Source organism: Apodemus sylvaticus, chromosome 1 (assembly GCF_947179515.1).
Source record: "Apodemus sylvaticus chromosome 1, mApoSyl1.1, whole genome shotgun sequence".
Lineage (NCBI taxonomy): Eukaryota > Metazoa > Chordata > Mammalia > Rodentia > Muridae > Apodemus > Apodemus sylvaticus.
In genome coordinates, this window is record NC_067472.1 from 65,405,894 (window position 1) to 65,429,871 (window position 23,978).

The window sequence follows — 23,978 nt, forward strand, 5'->3', positions numbered from 1 at the left end:
TGGCGAGGAAGGGAAGAGCCTACAGTACCTAGAAAACCAGGAGCCTGAGATATCTCCAACTCAAGAGTCCTGCTTTCATTCCCACTTCTAACCACAAAAGCACCCTTACACTTAACCCACAGGACTAACCAACCTCTTCCAGGATGCTACAGAAATTTCTATGAACAGCACCACCGCCCCTGGCCTACAGCCTGTGAGCTCTCATGCTCATGTGACTCCAGGTTTTGATGCCCAGCACATCTGCATACTCACTACTGTGTCATGCACTGGTGGACGGTTTGAGGGAGTCCTTTGTAGTCCCCATGACTATGCTCTTGAGATTCAAGGAGTATGGAGAAGGATAGAGTTAAAACCAACCTTGGGGGGGGGGGAGCTATTGGTTATGGGAACTTTGGGGGGAGGTCCAGGAATGGTAGGATCTGTGCTGTCCATCACACTAGGGTTGCATGTTCCTCCTCTCCATCACTGGAAGAGCCAACACTGCCTCTCTCCAGGAGAGGGATCTCCTCTTGGGACCGCTCTCCAGGAGTGTTCTAACCTGTTACCCTGGCCCTAGCCCCAAGACCTCCTATTCATCAGAGGTTAGGGGTGGGACTGCTGTCATCTATTATGACCACAAATATGTCCTTGTTTCCATTTTCCAATGCTGATCACAATTTATTTATTTTGCAATGCCTCAAAAAAAAAAAAAAACACAGACAAACAACTTCACTTTGGGCTTACAGATCCTCATAATTTGATGATACCTGGAGTAGATGCTGGAGCCCAGATGGTCTCACAGGCCTGACCGCACAGAAGTACGAGTCACGGGGCACAAGAAAGGTCGCCTGATCTGTAACCATTAGCTGGTTCCAAGGACTAGATATCTGGGGAGATCAGCTCTCCCATCCTAAAGTCTTTGGGGACTTGTCACACCTGCTGAGCTGACATTGTGCAATCCACTCCTACTCCAATTAAACAGATGCTAGGGAGATGGGAACAAATGCCTATTCGCACCAAAAGGGGCATGGGCGGGGGTGGCACAGACACACCAAAGGAACTATTGCAGTTTAGAGTTATTAACACGAGGAAGAGGTCACTTCCAAGAGTATGGATGACTCAAAGGAAGCTGTATAGCTGAAAAGCCTACCCAGTATAGAAGAGAACTCACAAAATGCATTTTTTGGAGCTCTCTGCACAACTTGCAGACAGCTCTGACCCTTGAAGACTTTCCTCTCCCCAACAATTATTACTGTTAATATGACGTGAAGAATGTGGTCACCCTGGATGAATCCCCTTTCTTTACTTCTCAGTATCACTTGTCTCTCTGCATGCTGGAGATGAATGGTCAAGTCCAGTTTGCTGGGGCCTCCAGAGCCTAGGTTTTGACCCTAAAACTTCCATCACACTAAGGGTCCATTTACCAATCCTATGGCACTATGAGAAGGTTGTACACTCTCTGTCGGGTATGGTCAAGATGGAGGTGTCTTGAAGGAAGTGTCTTGGCTCTGACCACCTCACCCCTCTCCCTCTTTGCTCACCACATACTGCCCACCACAATGTTCTGGCAGGCCCAGAAACAACAGGGACAAGTGGCTATGGTTTGAAACTTTGGAAGCCCTAGCTTGGGTATTTGTCCTAGTGACAGAAAATCGAGCTAGACTGTAGGAAAGAGGTCTTCCCACAATGCTTCCTAAATCTAACTGGGTTCTAAGGGCTATAGACATACAGAGGGCCTGGCCTCGGTTGGAGGACAACTGGCTCTGGTCAAGCACTGTTGCAGCTCTGTATGAGAAATCTTAAAAGGAAGATCTGAAAGGACCAATGTGCTTCCAAATGATGTGACTGCCCAAAGACAGAACTCAAGAATATGAGCTGGCTGTGGTGGCACACACATTTGATTGTAGCACACATAGAAGTGGGGGGCCAGTAAGTTCCAGGTCAGCTAAAGTAGTTTGAATAAAAATCCCCCCACCCATCCAATAGGCTTTTTATTTGAATGCTTAGTCGTCAAGAAGTGGCACTATTTGAAAAGGATCAGGAGGTGTGGCCTTGTTGGAGGAAATGGATCACTGAGGGTGGGCTTTGAGGTTTCCAAAGCTTAGGCCAGGCCCCCCCCCTCTGTGTGTGTGTGTGTGTGTGTGTGTGTTAACCTCTCTGCCTACAATTCAGGATGTAGCTCTTTACTATTTCTCCAGCACCATGCCCGCCTGCTGCCACGCTCCCTGCCACAATGATAATGGCCTGAGCCCCTGACATTGCAACTCACTGTTCTCCTTCATGCTCAACTCAATGAGTCCCCTTGACCGGGGAGTCTCTTCACAGCAACAGAACAGTGACTAAGACACCAGCCAAGGCCACACACAGAGCTCTGTTACAAACAAAAAGAATGGAGACCAGACCTGAGAATAGAATGTGAAGGCCCACACTGCCAACTGTAAAATATATACTTTTTCCCCTATAGAATGTGTTTAAACCACAAAAAAGCAAAAGATTTAAAAAAAAATTATAAAATAAATTGAAAAAATTTTTCAGAGAAAATGAATGGGGGTGGGGGTAGCCTAACTTGGCAAGAAAGCTCAGTGGGCAGAGGCACTGACAGTCAAAGGTTGATCCCTGGAATACATAGAGAGGTAAGAAAGAACTGATTCCACAAAATCCTCCTCTGAACTCTATCTCTATGCCCTGGAAAATGCTAATTCCTAATCATACATACAATAACCATAAGCTAAGATTTCAAAAGAGTAAATGAGGAACTTGCCACTGTAGTTCATGCCTTTAATCTAAGAACTCATGAGGCAAAGGCAGACTTAATACTATGAATTAAGGTCATCATGGTCTATGTAGAGAGAACTTGTCTCAAAAGACCAAATATGCAATAGTGGCACAATTGCTATGGGAATAATGAAACACTTTGATTGAATTTAAGGCTTATTCCATAAGATGAAACCCACATATGACACTGCTAATGTGACCAAGAACCCGAGGCTGGGTAGGACGTTTGCCTAGGGGGAGACCTACTATTAATATTCTGCAAAAGGAACATAACAACAAAATGTCTCCTAATGACATATTGCTATACCCATAGAAAAGAACATCACTCAGCCCTCACCGGAGAAGCATCTTCTTCCAGTAGTTGTTAATTAACAAAGAGATCCACAATTAGACACTGTACAGAGAGGGATTTTGGAACACTAGCCTTAAATAGAACCCTTTTATCAAATCCCTCTCTTCAGGGCTTAGGGATATATACAGAAGAGGAGACAGAAAGACTGTAAGAGTCAGAAGTAGTGGATGCCTCCAAGGAAACTGTCTTCCAGACACAACCAGACTGATGCACATATGAACTCACAGAGGCTCTGACAGCATGCACAAGACTGGTACAGGTTCACACCAGACGAAAACCCCAGCACTGAAAAGGGAAAGTAGACTTAAAGTACCAGGTCTAACCAAGGAGCTATTGGCAATTCATACCTTTTGGGGATAGGAGTTCTCCAATGGAGTATAACTGGATATGTCTACCACACGCCAGGGCAGACCACATGCCCCAGAGCAGTTGGCCAACACAAGTGTTTTTGTGCTATTTTTGTTTGGTTTTGGCATTTTTCTCTCTTACTGATTTTCTTTGTTTAAGTTTGTTTTGAGTTTTGGGTTTTGGTGCTTTGTTAGTTTTCCTGATTTTGTTTTGTTTTGTTGAGAGAGAGAAAGAACATGAAGTTAGTGGAGTAAGAAGTTGCGATCTGGGAGGAACTGACAGAGGGAAAAGAATATGATCAAATGCATTCTATGAACAAATTATATAATTAATTAATTAATTAATTAATAGATAACAAGTCAATATAACCAATAAATGAATTTGATAGCATATCCTGAGGGGCTTTTGAGATGCTTGCTGCTAACTGAAGTTCCTCAACTTGGAGTTTTGTATGAAAGTATTGCTTGTGTCTGATGCCTTTGCAGACATGTTGCCATAGATCATCCTAGAGAGTAAATACCTTCCAGAACTATTGATTTCAAAATATCTTCTGAGTTAATGCTTGAGATGTGTTACTTCGACTTCTATTTAGAATGCATAACTCCTCTGAGCTGCTACTCCCTATAAGGAGTCAGGACAACAATGGATTTCTCACCTCTAAAACAACACAAGCCTTAATAAGTGCGTTGAATTAAAAAAAAAAACACTTATAGATATACCAAAATTTCCAGTACCCAACAATGTGATTCACTCATCATAGAACATTAAACAACAACAAAAAATCACAAGGGCCAGGAGGCAGAAGCAGGGAAATTTCCAAGTCTCAGGCCAGTCTGATCTACATAGAAGTTTCAGGACAACCAGAGATATGTAAAGAGACTGTGTCTCAAAACCAAACCAAACCACAAACTGCAAGTATGCAGAAGCCAGAAAACATATCCTTTAATAAAATTTGAATGAAATGGACTCAAAACTAAAGGTGCATCCCCAGGTCCACTTCTAACCCTTCAGGATGCATCAAGCGGGCCCTACCCTGAAGACCCACAGCTGTTATCAGTCTTTGCCACAGTGTAGTGACTGGAATGGACAGAGGCCCAGTACCTCTGTCTTCATGCTCACTCCTCCATGGCCATCCTTTGGGCCAGGGAGGAAGCTGTGGCCACCAGTGGCTCCATTGTGCTTTGCTCCTCTTTCCCTATCTCACTCCCAAGAGCTGTCTCCAGCTCTGTGATTTCGTTTGTTTTCTAATCTGATCACGGAAATCAATTCTTTTTTTTTCACACCATGAAGCTTTATTCATCCTCAACGACTAGAGAAAGCAAGCTCACAGCCTCACTTGAGAATGCCGTCATCTTGAGCTTCTGCCAGTTCTTTCTCAGCCAGTTTCAACTCTTGTCTCTTCTTTTCCTCCACTGCTATTCTTTTCTCCTCTTCTGCCCCCGGGTTTTAGGTAACTGTAGTGCTTGGCGCCGCTGCCATATGCCATGCTGAGAATCAGAGCAGAGTACCAGCCGAACTTGATGAGCGGAAAAGACCTGAACCCGGGGCACCATTTTGTCCGTGACCTTCACGCCGGAAGCTCAACTGGGCAAATCAACTCTTAACTACAGAATCAACTCAAAGCTGGGCCATTCTGACTTCAAGAGAATGTCATTCAAGGATTTGCTACCTTCAGTTAACACCAGACCAGTAGGCTTAGGGTCTGGGGAAAGGCTTACTGATCTTTGTTACTCCTGATTCATAAATATCTTCACTTCCCCAAGATCTGAAACGGTGACTCAAGTCATCTGTCTGCTCTTTCCCAGGTTTTTGGCATCTTTAATAAATTCTTCGCTCCCTAACACTTATTTCTTAGAAATCCATTTTTTATGTGATGATCTCGCAAACCCGAGTTCTTTGTTAGGATTCATCTGTGCATTTCAGATCCTGCTAATGTGCCTCATTTTCCAGAGTTCCTAATCACCTGCTGGTTGCCAGAGCTCCTCTGAGCTGATCTCTGTCTTTCCAGAGTTCTGGGTAAAATACTCCTTTGTGTTTGGAGCAAAATTTCAACAAGCTGTAAAGGAAATCTCCACCAGGTCTTCCCCTAGGGACTGCATGACCCTTGCTATGAGGAGGTACTGTCCAGGCCACAACCAACGACAATGACTTATTAGGTATAGACTGGTGGCTTCCCACTTGGATTTCCTTAGAGATTTGCAGGATCTGGTAACCAAGGCTTTTGGAAGAAGATGGAACAAATGACTCCACCCTGTAATGAAGCATCAGAGTCAGCTGCCTGAACAAGGGCTGACCAGCAGTGGTCCCATTGTCCACAAACTGACGACTACATATGACTGGCTGCAAGGTAGTAGGAAGGAAAAAAATTCAGGGTTGATCCCATCAAGGACTGGACAAGGGCGAGTCACTGATGTCAGAGGAGGGCTCAGTCTTCAGTGGTGTGATGTCACTTACTGCATCATCTCAGGTGGACCTAATGTGGGTGCTGGATCACAGCGTCAAGCTGTTATTTCTGTCTGAGGCATGAGGAAGGAAAACTTCTATAATCCTGTCAAATGCTAAAGGTGGCTGTACAGCCCTGCAGCAAGCTCTTCCTCAGAAATCTCACATCAGTAGAAAGCCCTTCTGATCCATGCTATCTAGATGGATCACTCTTTCTCTCCAAAGTCAGCATCCAAAGGAACCCCAACACAGGAAGGACACTGCACCCCTGAAATGATTGGTGTTTACCAAGGAGAAAAGAGGGGAGCCTAGAGGGCATGCCAACACTCCTGGGCACAGCTGGGATATGGCTGTTCTCAGGCACCCTATTATAAGTGATTATGTGTGCATACAAAACATACTTGCTGGAAAGTGTGGTGCCTACAGGCATTTCGATCCTTTCCACTGGCCAATGATGCCTCCCTGTGTAAATGGGACTTTAGTTCCCACATGAACTGAAATAGATCGTCCAACACCCACCATACTGGCAGAAAAGATCCCTTCACATCCCACCACTCCTACCCTGTAGCCCAAACTCTTTTCTAGTCAGGTCACTTGTATAGGGGATGAGAGAGAGAGAACTGCAGATATCCTGTGGGGGGACTAAGAGATCCCTCCTTGCCTTCTCTCCTTCCTGCTTCTGCTCTGATTCTCTCTTTCTGCCTCCCTCCTGCCTCCCCGGTGCTTTTACCAGTTGGGAGCCAATCTGGCTGGCACTGGGCAAAGCTGCTCAGAACTGATATGAGCATCCCTCTAGGAAGTGCGGGAGAGTAAGAATTTAAGATCAGACTGCACACTGGTTGGCAGGAAGGACCCTGGCCCACAACCCTGCCCTGGACCTAAGTACAGATTCCTGCTTCCTCCCATCAGAGGCCACCTCTGGGGACACAGCTCAGGCCCAGGCAAGTTGTCCTTTATTCCTTTTGTTTTTGTATATTTTTTGTGCATTCCTGCCAGTGTTTTGATGATGCAATTATCGTCAACCAACGCAGAACATCTTTGCTACATTAAAGAGCGGCAGGCAAGTGCTGGCAACATAATGGTGAGTATAGCTGCCTTCCAAGGCAGCAGCAGCCTGCTCAGTCTGGGAATCTAGGAAGAATTAAACAGACGCTAGGCTAGCCAGCCAGGAACCTTCTACTAGCCCCTTTGAGCACCTTCAAAATTTACACGAAGAACAACTTTTTAATTAATTTCTCTGGCTGAGCTCAACAATTAGACTGAGCCCAAAAGCCGTACTCCATTTAAGTACTTCTGACTGTCTAAAACAAATTTATAGAGAGATTTAGACTGCTGATTTTGTGCTCTAGGATATTAATCAGGCATTATTTCCTAAATCAATCTTCCATGATGTATTCTAGAATCAAAGCCCTGGTTTCTTCTTATGGCACTATGGTCTGTTTTACTACATAGAAAAACGTTTTTGTTTGTTTGCTTGGTTGATGGTGTGTGTGTGGTGGGGGGGGGGGTTGTGCACGCGCGCGCACACGTGTTTTCTTTTGTTTTGTTTTAAAACCAAAAGAGCAGTGAGACTTGGGGAAAGCATCACCAGGAGTTAGGACCTCTATCTGGCCTTAGATGCGCCCTTTCGAACCTAAAGAATCCTTAGCTGGTGTTTTTGTTGTTGTTATTGTTGTTGATGTTTTAAAAAAGCTCCTTCAAGAGGTTCCCACGCTGCTTGCCTGGTCAGGGGAAGACTGCATCACCGGAGATACTCTCTGGCGGCCCTTTGTGAATCTGCATTTGCGATTGGCCGGGCAAATACCAGGCACCAGAAGACACCCAGTATCCAGTTGTTTGAGCAGCCTGAGGTACCTGTATCGTGACCTAGTATCCTAACTTCCTCTAAGGCTCGTAAGAGGTCTGCCTCCACCATCTTCCCACCCACAACACGTCTTTCTAGCGCGTTCCTGACCCAAGCAAGTTCAGCCCCTCGATATTGCTAAAGGTTCCAGGAGGCCAAAGAGAGACCAAAGCGAAACTAAAGATGCCACAACTCGACCTCAAGAGATCAGTAGAGGAGACATGTTGATCCCATTCGAACCCCCAGGGTGCAGACTAAAAAACGCACGAGCCGAAACGCAGCAAGAACAGCCGATGAGCCTAATTAAACATCGCTGTAGTAACCCATAGTTGCGCTCTGCCTAAGCACTGAGGCTCAAGGTGCCAGTAAGATCAAGAACTGATGCCTGGACGTGGCTACACCAAGAGCGCTCAGCGCTCACACTCTGTCCATTCCTCCAAGCCAGAAGGCTGGAGCCATCCATCTCTTTACCCAAGACTGAGAGCCCCCCACCTCAGCCTTTCCCTCTGGAGGAACTCGATAAGCGCTCCCATAGACGGCAGTAAGTCTCGAAAGCCTGACATGGGCATGACAATGCTACCCCAGGTCTGGGGCACTCAGTTCCCAGGCAGAGGCCCCGCCCCTCTTTGTCGGTCCCGCCCCCGAAAACACTGAATCCAACCCGCACTGAGACCCGCAAATCGGCTGAAACAACCATTGGGTAGCGGCTCATGAAAGCGGTGCCACCTTTTTATAGGGTGCGGAGGGGCCCCGAGAGCCACGGAGCCCAGAGTCCTGGCAAAATAAACTGCCGCTGGGTCCCACGAGTCCCAGTCGGGCGGCTAGCCCCGCACCCGCCATCCCATGCTTGGCTCGGGCGACATTCGATATGAACGCGGCGGGACTCGAAGCTCGAGGCGGGGGCCACATAGAGCACGGACCACTCCCCTTCAGCGTCGAGTCACTGCTGGAGGCTGAGAGCGTTCGGGGCTCCGAGTCTGAGCAGCTGGGGGAGGAGGGGCCTCCCAGCGCCTCGAAGCCTGGAGCCTGGCCCCCACCGGTCGCGCACACGTGTCCCCCACGTAAGTGCTCAGTCTCCCGGTTCTAGGCCCTGAAAAGCGACCCCGCCGTCAAGGCTCGGAAGTCCAAGGTGGGTGGGGGGTATGCGCGCTGTTGCTCCGAACTTAATTACTAGCCACTAACCCGCTCAGTCCAAGAGCAAAGATAACTGGCGGTGGGCGCCCAACATTGTGCACAAGCGCAACCACCAGATCCAGGTCTCTTCTTGAGCGAGGTCCGCAGCCCATAACAAACACCACTAATGCTTTTCCGCTCCCGGTCGCTCCCGCTCCTGCACCCCTTGCCCACTTTGCGTATGTACGCGACAGCTAACTGGTCTGTTTGGAGCCCTGACCGCTACTCATCTTCAGTTATTGCACCGCCTCCAGCCCCAGCTTAGCTCTTTTTACAAATAGCCAGTATCCACTTTAGTTGGGGTGCAAGATCACGGGCTGGGAGAGCAGACCTAAGTCTAGCCCCCCCCCCCCCCCCACACACACACACATACACTTCCCTGCCTTCTTGGTTTGCCTATCCACGTGGCTTTGGGGACCTCGTTACTCTGAGCAGAGCGCTCGCGGAGCCACGGAGCACCAACCTTCCTTTGTAAGGGTGGAAGAACATCGGTCGAAATAGTGATGTGCAGCTAGAGTTTGAGAGCTCGCCCTGTACTTCTCTTTCCTTTCAGGTGCCCCCAGCCCTCCACCCTGCACCCTCCGCAAACACAAAACCAATCGCAAACCACGGACGCCCTTCACCACCTCGCAGCTGCTGGCGCTCGAGCGCAAGTTTCACCAGAAGCAATACTTGTCCATTGCGGAGCGCGCCGAGTTCTCCAGCACCTTGAGCCTCACTGAGACTCAGGTCAAGATCTGGTTTCAGAACCGCCGAGCCAAGGCCAAGCGGCTGCAGGAGGCTGAGCTGGAGAAGCTGAAGCTGGCAGCCAAGCCGCTACTGCCGGCGGCGGCGGCGGCGTTTGCCCTGCCCTTCCCGCTGGGCACCCAGCTGCACAGTTCCGCGGCTACTTTCGGCGGCAACGCGGTTCCCGGGATCCTCGCCGGGCCGGTCGCGGCTTATGGCATGTACTACTTGTCTTAGACCACGGAATCAAGTCCTAACCTCTTGGTTAGGCTCAGGGCCGCGCCACAGTTCTGCCCGCCGCTGATGCTCCTGGTAACTTTTGACCTTTCATTTTAGTTTTTTTGTTTTGTTTTGGTTTTGTTTGTTTTGGTTTTCCTCCTGCTCATACGATGTTATACTTGATGACTGGAGTCTATTTATAGACAACTTACAAATATTTTAAACCTTCCTAAAACCATGTCCACACCAATCTGCTTTTCTGAAAGGAAACACGACTTCATACAGTCCTTGAAACGGACAAAAGCAGATCTTTCTATTTCATACAAAGCAGTGGACAAAATACTCCTGGGGTGGGTGTGTGCCCTGTATTCACTCTGCCCCTACACCGAGGACTTCAGAGAGGCTCCACTGAGCTGGCATAAGAGAACAATTCCATAAGAAGAAGTTACAATAAAAATGGACCGCTAGGACGACACTTAGAAATTACTATCTCTCCAACTAAATGTATGTTGTGACCAAACAGAAACTTCTACATGTTTTAGGTTTTGCCCCATTATTATTCTTTAGAGTACAAGTCGTTCAAGGAGCCAGAGGCAAATGCTGAATGGACATGGAAGTAGGGGAGATGAGGTACTGCTGGCGCCTCCCCTCAAAGGGGGTGGCTACTGGGCAGTAGTGTCTGAGCTTCGAAAAGAGCCTGCTGGGGAGACTAGAGGGCTGTAGGCAGCAGGCAGGGACCAAACTCTAGCCTCTTGCCAGCAGGTGTCCAATCAATAAAGAGAAGAAAGTGAGGCTTGAGAGTCTCAGAACTCCGCTGTGGATGCAGTAGGAGGCGAGGCCTGGGAAGGCCCCCAAAAGAGTTACTCTGAGTGCCAGCTGCTCCTGCAATCCTGATGCGCCTTAGAAAACGGGTGGACTCGTTTAGGAATCCGGACTTGTACCTTTATTCAACCTTTATCTGAAGAAAGAAAACAGACCATCTGAGCTGTTCTGTCCCATTGCCGCTGATGGATTCTCAATCCTGTCATGCAAGATTGAGGCCCTTCGGGTACCCAACAATGGGCACTGATAAAACCTGTGGCTGTTTCTACAGTAAGCTTTTGCTACAATCTGGAGACTTTAGATGGAATGTGTTGAGGGTTCACCAAGGTCCCCTGGAGTCACAGCCCAGTACTATTGACAAATCCCTTCCTCCAGCCTTCAAGCTGGGGAGGAGGAATCTGGCAGCAGAGAGCTGCTGGCTGTGTGTTCATGAGGACCGGGAATTTCACAGTGATGGATGGCCCTGGGTTAGGATGTTCTGGTTGGGAGGAGGGGAAAGACTGGGCTATGCTCAGCAGTCCAAGCCAGCTCCAGGAAAACTGCTGTCCCGTGACCTTCACTGGTCCAACAGCTCCAAATAAAACTGAAAAGATAAGATTGTATGGAATTGCCTATTGATACATATTGACATTCTTCTGCCCTGTGTCTCTTGGAAAGATGGAAACCAGATAGGTTTTGTTTTGTTTTGAGACAAAATCTTCACTATGTAGCTCTAACTGACCTAGGATATTCTCCAAGGCAGCCTTAGACTCACAAAGGTCCACTTGCCTTTGCCTCCCAAGTGCTGGGATTAAAGATACACCACAATGCCCAGCTATGTGTTTTTTTTTTTTTTAAGTTAAATGGCTCAATTTTAGGAGTGTCACATGCAGAGAGTGAAGGACAGCTGCAAGGGAGAGCAGCAGCTGTCTCTCTCAGGTGCTTGTACAGAATCACTCAGCCTAGGCTGTTTAAACTTTAGCCCATGCCTACTGCCACTCTCAAGAGGTCAGACCCCTCGCTTGGTGTGCAAATGCTGAAGGGCAGAGGACCCAGTACATGGGTCCTGAGATCTCAACCACCAAGTCTGCTTCTTGCAGGCGTCAGTTGACCTAGAACTACTTGTGTAGTCCAGGTTAGCTCCAGACTCAAAGCAATTCTCTGACCTCAGCCTGCTGAGTCCTGGGATTACAGACATGAGCCACCACACCCAGTCACGCTGCTGCCTCTTAAGTCACAGCATTGCTTCAGTTCTGCTCTCAATGCTGAGGTACCTGATGGTGTTGGCCAAGCCACAAGCATGTATAATAATGGCCAGTGCATTGACAATCCTGAAACCACAGGAAAATGCACATTTCAGGAAAGCCGGGTGTGTACCATTGCTTCACAGTGGATCTATATCTCTGTGATAGGTCTATATCTGATGACCAAGAGTATGCGACAGTATGGGCCACCAAAGTCTGACCAGAAACTGCTTGGTCAGGTTGCTAGTTTGTCTCTCTGACCCCAAATAAGCAGATAGAAATATTCTTCCATTGAGCTAGTCCAATTATACAATTTGTTCCTAGAGTCCTGCCCCCAGGGTGGGCATGGCTCTGGTAGTCTAGCATGTAGGATGTAGCCATGCCTTCAAGTCACACCAATAGATGCTCTTCCTGTCAACAGTGTTTGCTTTTGGGACAAGGCTGAGGCACAGCTGTGAAGACTAACACTTTTCTGAAGGGAGCTGCCTACAAACCTTATTGAAGGACTCAGGCCCCTGATGGTCCCAGCTAGGACCTAAAGCTATGCATACCCATTGATGGAATCCTGTATTCAGATAGTATCTCTGTGATGGGGGTCTTCAATGGCCACTAATGGGCTAGAGCCAGTTGTGAAAGGATTTAATCATTGGCCAATACAGACCCCCAGGTCTCCGCCATTTAGCATCTTACAGATGGTCTTCTGAATCCCAGAGTCCTGGCTCCCAGTCTAAATCCTTTCAGCTGCCAATTCTGGACCATTGAGGGTGGACTTGGAAACCCTGTCCTGTGCTTGGAAACTTGTATCAGGGAGGCCACTAGACTAAGTAGCTTAAAATCTATTCAGGGTAGATCATGCCTTTCTGGGCATGAAATGAGCAGGACAAGAAATAGGCAACTAGTGAGATGGTGTAGACCACAGGTGTCCTCTGCAGAGCCTAGGTACAGAGGAGTGGACTTCGACTTACCCATCAAGCATAAGTATCTCATATGTCCCATTATGGAGACCTGACGGATACGTTGGGAGGGTATGGGTGGCCAGAGTATTGCCTGAGTTCTGGGAAACAGCCTTGAGGTTCTTAAGACTATGATCACATCCAGGGAGGGAGCTAGGACTCATGTACTCACTAAATTCTGAGCAGAGCTAGGGCTGGCTGCCCCTATCAGCTTTGTCCCCTCTGGGTATGAGTCTGGGGACTGGACTAAAACCTCCAACATGGTGACCTGAGGGCATGGGTACTGTGCTATGGCCCGCTCAGAAGGTGGAGTCTGGTCAGCGCTGTTGGTGTTTCTTGAAGGGACTCTTCAGATCTGATTACAATCCTGAATGGTGTAGGAGATCTGGGGGCAGCACCTTCTCAGAGGGATTTCTGCATAGATGCTACACAATAGACAAAGGTCATAGGGCAGGCATTTAAGGACAATGCCATCTTTTCCTTACTTGAGGAATGGTGAGCACACTTCAGATGACTAACATATGTCAGGTTCTGGGGAAGAGCGGCGGTCTGCTGACTCTTTGTGCTCCCAGTCCCCTCCAGCTCTCACTCCAGAGGTGTTCAGGGGAAGTCTTGACTAAGTGGGCCACCGTTTTCCTGAAATATTGTGAATGATGTTATTCAGTTGGCTGTAGGGTCTGATAATCTCATTTTCACTTTGAGGAAGTACTGTCTACATATATACAAGTCTTGCTGTCACATTGCATTCTACATTGTATTTAATTGTGTTATTAAGAAAAAAAATCAAGCTGGGTGGTGGTGGCGGAGGCGGCGCACGCCTTTACCAGCACTTGGGAGGCAGAGGCAGGCGGATTTCTGAATTTGAGGCCAGCCTGGTCTTCAGAGTGAGTTCCAAGACAGCTGGGGCTACACAGAGAAACCCTGTCTCCAAAAACAAAAACAAAAACAAAATCATGCATTAAACAGAGATGGTTGATAATAGAAACTAAGTTTCAGAGAGGGCCAAATGAGGGGGAAGAAATGTCCTCACATTTATAATATGTGTGCCTTTAGAAAGCTAAACCACACAGCTAAAACATTCCCCATAAACATTCAAGGGGTGTAATCTTTGAAACTTTATGAGAAGAGCCATAGGCTCATCTCTGTTCTGAACATACCTGGTTTTGTACAATGACAGGGACACCTGCTCTGGGAAGTGACTCTGGGTTTTATCTCTTGTTTACCTTATTAGCATTTTTGGGGGGGACAGATAGGTAGAATTGCACAATAGTTTCCTTCATCTCCTAGTTTGCTGGGCTGCTGGAGACTTACATATGAACACCAAGTTGCCTTGGCCCATTTTTGGCTTTTGAAGGAGATGCTTCCAACCTAAGATGTATTGGCAGTAAGTTTTCAGCCACCTTTCCCAGATTGTTAGGGATCCTCTCTGGAGGTAGTAACGAAGAACTTTTATGAAAGAATGAATATTGCCCTTATCATGTTCACAATAATCAAATGGATAGAAAACCATAAGCTTTTGTTAACATGGTTGTACATGCTTTTAATCCCAGAGCTCCAGAGGTGGAGGCAGGTAGATCTCTGTGAGTTCATGCCCCGGCTGGTCTAGGAAGAGAGTTCTAGGTCGGTCAAGGCTACATAGTGAGACCCTATCTCAAAACAAACAAAAACTAAACAAGAATGAGGTTTTCCTTTGTTAAATCAATTGTGAATTTCTAGAATAAGCCTGATTTGGGGAATGGAATGATGATGGAGGACTGTTCATCGTCAGAAAGATGAGCAATGGTTTTAAGCTTCGGGACAGCAAAACACGTCGGCAGTAAATAAAGGTCAGCCGCAATTGTTGGGAGTGTGACTTCTGTTGATAGAAGAGGAGGCCCAACCAGGAGCTGTGCAGCTGTGAGCCCACCTCCTTCATGAAGTCCCCACGAGCTTGCTGGTAAGCTCCAAGTTTGCAGGAAGTGTCATAGTGAAGTAGGCTCTTAGGTCTACTTAGGGTTCAGTAAGCATTGGCCTGTTTCCTGTTGCTATAGAAAACATCTGGTGGCATTAGGTCTCCTGGGCCACTTCAAGGAGAAAGACAGTAATGGCCCCCTGCTGGATGTTGTATGCCTGAGTCACAAGAAATACTGTGATGATAGAGTGGTGTGTCACCTGCCTCTTCTGTGCAGCCAGAAGACAAATTTTGGTTGAAAGTGAGCTTCCTATCTGGCCATCCATTCCTGTGTTCAAAGCAAGCCTGAGAGCATGATATCTTTCTTGTCCCAGAGGAGTCTAGCTCCTGTTGCTGGTCCCAGCCACTACACTGGCATTCAAATAGCTTTTCCGTCTACTATGGAAAATTCACGCTCATACAGAAAGAATCCCGTGGGCATACATGTGTTCATACACACTTGATATGTGATTGGGAACAGAGGGAGAGAAGGAGAGAAGTAGAATGGGTTATGAACATCCACAGCCCCACCTCCCAGTCCCAGCAGTTACCAGTGCAAGGCCCTTATCTTAGTAAGGGTTTTATTGCTGTGTAAAGACACCATGACCCCAGCAACTCACTAAAAAAATCATTTAATTAGGCATAGCTTACCATTTCAGAGGTTTAGTCCATTATCATCATGGCAGAAAGCATGGTGGCTTGCAGGTAGACATGGTGCTGGAGAAGGAGCTGAGAGTGCTACATCTTGCTCTGCAGGCAACAGGTGACTATGGGTCACACTGGGTATAACTTGAGCATATGAAACCACAAAGCACACTTTCACAGTGACATACTTCCTCCAACAAGGCCACATCTCTTAAGAGTATCACTCCCGCTGGGCGGTGGTGGCACACACCTGGAACCCAGCACTCTGGGAGGCAGAAACAGGCGGATTTCTGAGTTTGAGGGCAGCCTGGTCTACATAGTGAGTTCCAGGAGTTCCAGAGCTATACAGAGAAACCCTGTCTCAAAAAAAAAAAAAAAAAAAAAAAAAAAAAAAAAAAAAAGAGTATCACTCCCTATGGTACAAGCATTCAAACACATCTCAGAAGGGCCCTCCATAAGAGACTATGTACTATGGTACATAGTCTAAAAGGCATAAGATTTCCAGAATGTACCTTTTGAAAGGCAGCTTTTAAAAAGCAAGACCTGGGGCTGAAGAGATGACTCAATGGTTAAGAGCACTTGCTGCTGATCCTGACCACCTGAGTTTGGTTCCCAGCACCCACACCAGGCATCTCACAACCCCACCCACCCAGCACCCACACCAGGCTCCGGGGGATCCAGTGCCTTTAATGTCTACAGGTACTTGCACTCATGTGCACATACCCAAATGCACACATACATTTAGATATAATTAAAAATGTGTCTGTTTAAAGCTGGACTTGGGGTCTAGAGAGATAGATCAGTGATTAAGAGCATTGTCTGTTCTTCCAGAGAACCTATGTTCAATTCTTATTTAACTCTGGTCCTAGGAGACCCAATACCTTCTTCTGGCCTCCTCCAGCACCAGGCATACTCGTGATGCATAGATATACATTCAGGCAATAAGCACATAAAATCATAATGTTTTAAAAATTAAAATAGGGCTGGAAATGCGACTCTAGTGGAGAGCACTGGCCGTTCTTCCAGAGGCCCTAAGGTTTAATTCCTAGCACCCACATGGTGGCTCACTAACACCCACAACTCAGTACCAGGGGATCGAACATCTTCTTCTAGCCTCCTCAGGCACCAGACATGCATGTGGTACACAGGCATACACACAGGCAAAATATCTACACTCATTAAACAAAACAAAACAAAAAAGACACTGGGCTGTGGTATATACATTTAATCCCAGCACTTGGGAGGCAAAAGCAGGGGCATTTCTGTGAGTTCCAGGAGAGCCAGGGCTGTTACATAGAGAAATTCTGTTTTGGGGGAAACAAAACAAAACAACAGAAACAACAACAACAAAAGTGTGAGGCGTATGACTGCACCCCCGGGCTCATACCCTCTGGGGCTTGCCAGGTACAGGCCTGCCTGTCCTTGGACCCAGATGTCATAGCACTGTAGACAGAGTGCCCAGCCAAGTGACGGCATGTACACAGTGGTGGTAGGTGTGGTGGTGGGCGTGCTGCCCACCCAGTACATATTCACTTTGGAGAGAAAGACAGACCTCAGGACCAAGATCATGGAGATGATGCCAGAATTTCTGAAAAGCTTATTCATATCAAGAATCCTACAAGAGTAGAAGAAATTATCTGTGATCTCACTAAAGGAGAAACTGCCAAACTTTAGATACTAACAGATGTTGAAATGACACCAAGTAGTCTTCCTACAATGGGAAAAGATGCCCAAAGTACATAATATCATTGACAACTGTAAACTTGTTAGATGAATGTAGGAGAAAGTTGCTACCATTAAAGGAGCAGTATCACCCTGTTGAAGCTGATCCTGTTCAGTGTGGAAGAGAAGGTCCCTTACATGGTAGAGTGGTCTACCCAATCTCATGGTTTGCCTGTTGGCAAGGACATAACTAAAAACCAAACTTAAAGTGGCAGACTCTGATCGTATGCTCAAGGAAGGATATGAGAATTTCTTCAAACAGCACCGTATCTCTGTGTTCCTATTTCTGGCTGGTATCAGCACTATGCTTGAGGAAGGTATCTGTCAGGCTGGAGTTTATTGCTCAGATGTCAAATAGCATCCAATTTCATGGAAGCTGATGAAAATGGAGTGCTGATAGGAGTCAAAGGAGAACTAACTTACATAATCAACAAACATGGTGGTGCCTTGAGGAATACAGGCTATTTCAGCCCAACAGAAAGGCAACAGTAACATCACTGTGCCAGGAGATCCCCCAAGGGGATCTAAGGATGGCAGGTGGTATAGACAAACATTGAACACATTCTGAAAATCAGATATCTGAATGACAGAGTGGATGAGCTTTTAGAAAACTACATGGGGGGCTGGAGAGATGTCTCAGGGGTTAAGAGCACCGACTGCTCTTCCAGAGATCCTGAGTTCAAGTCCCAGCAACCACATGGTGGTTCGCAACCATCTGTAATGGGTTCTAATGCCCTCTCCTGGTGTGTCTGAAGACAGTGACAGCGTACTCACATATATAAAATAAATGTTTTTTTTTAAAAAAGAAAACTACATGTGCTCTTATGATATTGTTTTAGTAAAAGAAGAGTCATCAGAGGTTGTCAACTCTATTTTACAAAAGACATTATAAACAAGACATTTAAGAGACGACTTCTCCAGCAGGTGCAATTGAAACAAGCACTGTCCATCTTGAGGAAAGAGCCTTAGTTAGAATACAGTCTTGCTCTTGGCATTTCCCCCTTTCTAGTTCTGCATACCTGAGGGATCTTCAGATGTGCTGAACATGTAACTGCAACCTCTTCACCTGCCTACCATCACACAGTGCAGCCCAGAGGAGAAAGACCTAGACTGGCCAAGCAGTACTAGCAGAGAAAGATAACCACAAATACACCCCCATCCCCAGACTGTAGACACGCAGAGCCCTGCCTGCTACCATGCAACATGTGCAGGAGGGGTATGTTCCTCAGGTAGGCTGTAGAAATCTAGAGACTCACCACCTGCCACACCACACAAATGGAGGAGATCACCCAGAGGCCTGCCAGCCAGATGGGAGAGAAAGAGAAGCGGAACAGTTTGAGCATTATGAAGAGAGATGGAATTGGATACAAAAGAATGGAAAGGAACAGCCAGCCCCACCAGCTGAGGCTATGGTGAAGTCCCAGCCTGTGCTACCTCTGAGGGCCGTGTCTGGGTCTGTGGCTATGGAGCAGCAGAGGTCAGTGTTGATGTCTGTGGCATTCCTGGGAGGTCCCTAGTCTGAGCAGCTGTTAGAGACCATGTATATGTCTAGGGGCTGAACAGAACTGGCCCTATCTCTCATTGGCTGTGATGCTCTGGAGAGCCTGCCCTACCTCTCACAGGAGGTAGCACTTGGGAGAAGTGACCCTATACCTTTCCTTGGACAGCACAGCAGATCTGGCCCTGGTGGTTGGGGTGTTGGTGAGCAGGCCTTGAGGGCAAGAGCACTAGGGTGCCAGCCCTGGCACTCCTCTGCCGTGAGCGATGCACCCACTTTCCCCCTTGCCACATGTGACTGTCTGGAGAGCTGACTACGAGGTCATGAGAGCAGGAGAGTTCGCTCGTTGGCTGCAGCATCCTGGAGAGTGGGCCCTGTACCTCCTCTGAGCAACACAGTAAAACTGGCCTCAGTGGCTGGGTGCTGGTGAGTAGCCCTGAAGGTATATACGGGGAAGAGCTGTCCTGGCCACTCATCTGCCACGAGGTAGAGAAGGTATGGGGGTAATGTCTCCCGCCCCCCTACGACCTCCTCAGTATCTGTGGTAGTTGGGAGAGCAGGCCCCAAACTCATGAGAGTTGGAGAACTAGTCCTGCCTCTCACCAGCTGTAGCACCAGAGAGAATGAGCCCTGTGCCTTGCCTAGGCAACACAGCGGAGCTGGTCCTGATGGTGGTACAGAGAGGTACGGGAGAGCCAGACTGACCAGCTCAGCTGCCACCCAGGCCCAGATCCAGGGTATTCAATTGGCCCACCCCAAAACCTACATCATCTGTGAACTGTTGGGGTACATGAAAGGCCCAGTGCTGCTGATCCAAAGCTGCAGGATCTCCATGACACAGGGTACCAGCAGGAAAACTGGGACAAGTCCTGGTGAAGACACAATATTGATAGTGTCACAGAAGTCAGAGACCTTGAACCAAACCACTCACGGCAATGAACATTTGCAAGTGAAAATGTGCAGACAGAGGGGTAGACTGTGGGACACACTGAGACACATTACAGCTTCCATGACAAGATGTTTTATTTTGGGGGTTGTTGGGCTTTTTGTTTGTTTGTTTGTTTTTTGTTTGTTTGTGTGTTTTTTATTTGATAGGGAGAGGTTGCAAGAGCATAGGGCAGATATAAGGGGAGATCTGTGGTACTGGGTTGCATGATGTGAAATACAAAGAATCAGTAAAAAGTTAAGAAAAAAAGGAAAAATTATCTTTTTTTTTGAGACAGGGCTTCTATCATTTCTGCTTTTTGTTTTGTTTTGTTTTGTTCTTTTTGTTTGTTTGTTTTTTCCAAGACAGGGTTAAAGGCGTGTGCCACCACTGCCCAGAAGGAAAAATTATCTTAAGGCCAAAATTAGCAGAAAGAGAGAGAGAGAGAGAGAGAGAGAGAGAGAGAGAGAGAGAGAGAGAGAGAGAAGAGAAGAGAAAAAAAAGAAAGGAAAAGGAAAAGAAGAGAAGAGAAGAGAAGAGAAGAGAAGAGAAGAGAAGAGAAGAGAAACGGGACCAGGTACAATTCTCCACTCTCATCCAGTATTCAAGGCCCATTCTTTGGTTAAAGACAGCGGCAGCCCAGGGATTCCAGACTCCCATGGTTTCAGTGTGTTTGTTCTTTGAAAGCTATGCTGAGAAATGACTCCCAAGCCTTCTGGTCCCCCATTCTGTCTGTTCTTCAATATCACCACAGTCAATGTTAAAGCATTTTTATCACCTCCAAAAGAAACTCACTCCTTTAGCCACCTTCCACAGCCCCCGCCCCCACTGCCCAGCCCCACCCTAACACAAACCAACATTCTTTCTGTGTTGCCTTTACTATTCAGGACTTTCACTAGAAACGGAATCGTTCGGTAAGGTGTGTGTCCATGTTCTCATTTATTTAGTTTCTGGTGTTCATTCTTAGCATGTCACTATCAGTTATTCATTTTTTTCTGGCTGAAAAATATTCCAGTTATATGCATATAACCCACTTGTCTACCCTTTTGGTAGTTGATGACTGTATGAATATCCATGTACATGGTTTTTTAGGTGAATGTGTCTTAATTTCTCATTGGGTATGGACATGAGGAGTTGCTGGGTCAGACAGTGACTGTGTCTAAGATACTGCAACATTGTTTCACAATCATCTGTCCCCTTCCTCACTCTGTGTGCCTCTGGGTCCTGAGGAGTGAGATGTAGCTTATGCTGTTAGTTTTTGAGTCACCACCATTTTGATTTCTGTACTATACTTTACCTTGCTCCAACAGTGTTGAAAGTTCCTTTTCCCCATATCTTCTCCAGACATTGCTTCCATTTTTTTGAGACTTTATTTTTCCCCATATCTTCTCCAGACATTGCTTCCATAATTTTTGAGACTTTATTTTTCTTTTACATGTAGGTATATTTTGTGTACTATGTAAGCATAGTATGGTCAGAAGAGGATGGTGGGATGCTTGTAACGTCACCATGTGGACAATGGGAACTGGATGGGGGACCAGAAGCCCCTGTGTAAGAACAGCCAGTGCTCTTAACCCCTGAGCTGTCTCACTTGACGATCATTTATTTTATTTTTAAGTTATTTTATTTCCAGGTATGATAATGCATGCCTTTAATCACACAACTCAGGAGGCAGAGCCAGGAAAATTTCTGTGAGCTCAAGGCTGGTTTGGCCTCCATAGCAAGCTCCAGTCAGATTACATAGTGAGACCCGGTTCAAAATATTACTTTTTAAATTTATGTGTGTGTGCCTATATGTGGTCATATGCATATGAGTGTGAGTGCATATGGAGACCAGAAGAATGCACTGGATATTCTGGAGCTAGAGTTACAGGCAGTATGAGCAGCCTGATATCTGCTGGGGACTAAATTCTGGTCCTCTCCAAGTGCAATACTTGATCTCGAGTACTAAGCCACCCCCTCAGCCTTTGCCCTCATTTTATTGATGAGTATAATCCTGACAGGTCAAGTGGAATCTCTCATTTTCATATATTTATTGGCCACTTCTAATAACTTCAATTCAGTTATATACTTATTGATAATTGTCTTAGGGTTTTATTGCTGTGAACAGACACCATGACCAAGGCAATCCTTATAAAAACATTTAGTTGGGGCTGGCTTATAGGTTCAAAGATTCAGTCTGGTGCAGGCTGATCTGAGAGTTCTCTATCTTCATCTGAAGGCTGCTAGCAGGAGACTGACTTTCAGGCAGCTAGGACTAGGGTATTAAAGCCCACACCCACAGTGACACACCTACTCCAACAAGGCCTTGGACTCTAATAGTGCCACTCCCTGAGGCAAGCACAAACAAACCATCACAATAGTATTATTATTCTTTTGGTGTTTAATGTTTGAGTTCTTTCTAGACTCTAGATCAGTGGCTCTCAACCTTCCTAACACTGCAGCCGTTTAATACAGTTCTTTATGTTGTGGTGACCTCTAACCATAAAATTACTTTTGTTGCTACTTCATGACTATATCTTTGCTACTGCTATGAGTTGTGATATAAACATCTGTCACTGCTCTAGCTAGCTAGTAATACCTTATTAGACAGCTGGCAAGGAGCTTCTTCCATTCTGCAGGCTGTTTTCTTCATGGTACAGTCTTTATTTATTGTAAAGCTTGCATGTCAGTTCTTGGATTTCCTGAGATTCTTAGGTTCTTAACTGAAAGCTCTTGCCCATGTCTTTATCTTGACATGTTTTTCCTAACAGTTTCAGAGTTCCAGGTCTTATATTAAGACCTTTGATTCAGCTTGAGTTTTGTGCAGATAAAGCCAAGGGCCTGGTTTCATTCTTCTGCAATGTTTGCCACTCACTCTTTCCCTGCACTGTACACGAAAGAGTTTATTTTTCTCTCATGTATTTAACCCCTTTTCCAGATTAGGTGACTCTAGCTGCATCAGCTTATTTCTGGTAATGTTACCCTCATTCCTCTCTATCTCATTTTTTTATCATCGTCGTTGTCATCATCATTTTATTTCTGGTTACTTTATCCCCATTAATCTACATACCTGTTTTTGTGCCTTTATCATGCTGGCTTTCTTTTGTGTTTAGATTTTTCAAGAAAAGGTTTCTCTGGGTAGCTACCGGGTTGTTTTCATTATAGCTCTGTATCCGAATTTGTAATCTGGTACGTTGATATCTCTAGCATTACTCTTTTGGGCATCCATATAAATTTTAAGATCATCTTGTCTAGTTTTGTAAAAAGTTTCTTTCTCTCTATTCCTTGTCCCTCATCCAATCTGGGATTTACTCTGTTGCCCTGGCTAGCCTTGAACTCTCAGCCTTCCCAGTGTTGGAATTCCAGATGACAGCCAGATAGCCTAGTCTTTTCCCTTTTCTCAGTTCCGTGCCTTGTATTATCCAATCTTTCCCTGGGAGTCCTTCAGTGAATCTTCAAAGTTTCAAGTACTGTACTTCCGCCTCCAGAATTCCCATGTGGCTCTTCTAACAGCGATCTCTCTTGGACTGGAGAGATGGCTAAGTGGTTAAGAGCATACACCACTCCTCTAGAAGATCCAAGTTTGATTCCCATCAACCACATCAGAAGTCTGTAACTCTAGCTCCAGGCCAGAGCCTCTGCAGGCACCTGCCCTCATGTGTGCCTACACATAATGAAACTAAATCTCAAAACAAACAACTACAAAAGAGAAATGAATGGCATCTCTCTTTGTTGAAGGTCTCTGTGAGATGCTGTGTTCCTGCCTTCCTTGGATTTGTGACCATGTGACAGCAATAGAAGCCTCCCCTCATGGCCCTGGCATTCTGCCACCGGAGAGGCAGTTTCTGCTGCCTTCGCTTTCAGGAGGTAGGCTGTACATTGTGTTTCTTCTCAGACTTCTCATTGGTGTTGTTTAGATTTGACTTTAATAACAACTAATTGATAGTAGAACAACCTCTGGTCTCGTGTATTTCTGGGTAGATGGGTCATGCTTTTGTGAAGATGGCTCTCCTGTTTGCCTTTCCCAAGCTTCTGGTATCTTAGGAAAGAAAGGGTTTCCTGGGAACACACCTGGGATGGTTGGGCTTATAGTAGAGCCTGCATCCCTGTGAGCTCTCTCAACATCTGCTCCACAGCTGCCCCAACATTCCTGTAATGTGTGTCCAATGTCCCTCCTGCACCTTTCCAGATACCACGTCCTAGTGGGGTTTAACTGGCTGGGTAGGGTACAGAGGCGACAAGAATGTCTTGTAGAGAATGAGGACCCTGTGGCTGTGCTCGAACCTTCCGTCGAGGCTCCTATGGGATGCAGAGACTGTACAAATCTCCCTAACACTTGGTGTGCAAAGCAAAATACTCATGGTTCACAATCCTTCCCTCTTCTGTCTGGTCCAAGAACACATGAAGAAGAACAGAGGCCA

The 23,978-nt window shown here is 46.4% G+C and overlaps 1 protein-coding gene and 1 pseudogene across 1 annotated transcript; both read left to right on the forward strand.

Moving 5' to 3' along the window:
- Nucleotides 1–8,350: 8,350 nt before the first annotated feature.
- Nucleotides 8,351–14,696, forward strand: Ventx (VENT homeobox). Its single transcript, XM_052196161.1, has 2 exons — nucleotides 8,351–8,800; nucleotides 9,466–14,696. The coding sequence occupies exons 1-2, from the start codon at nucleotides 8,608–8,610 to the stop codon at nucleotides 9,873–9,875; spliced, it is 603 nt and encodes a 200-aa protein (XP_052052121.1). The 5' UTR covers nucleotides 8,351–8,607; the 3' UTR covers nucleotides 9,876–14,696.
- A 2,208-nt stretch (nucleotides 14,697–16,904) lies between these two features.
- LOC127678493 (cytosolic 5'-nucleotidase 3A-like) lies at nucleotides 16,905–18,044 on the forward strand (annotated as a pseudogene).
- The last annotated feature ends 5,934 nt before the right edge of the window (nucleotides 18,045–23,978 follow it).

Excerpts from the sequence above, each read along its gene's own strand:
- Ventx (XM_052196161.1), top strand. The coding sequence starts at position 8,608 with ATGAACGCGGCGGGACTCGAAGCTCGAGGCGGGGGCCACATAGAGCAC. Across the intron at positions 8,801-9,465 it reads CGCGCACACGTGTCCCCCAC|GTGCCCCCAGCCCTCCACCC; the intron begins GTAAGTGCTCAG and ends CTTTCCTTTCAG.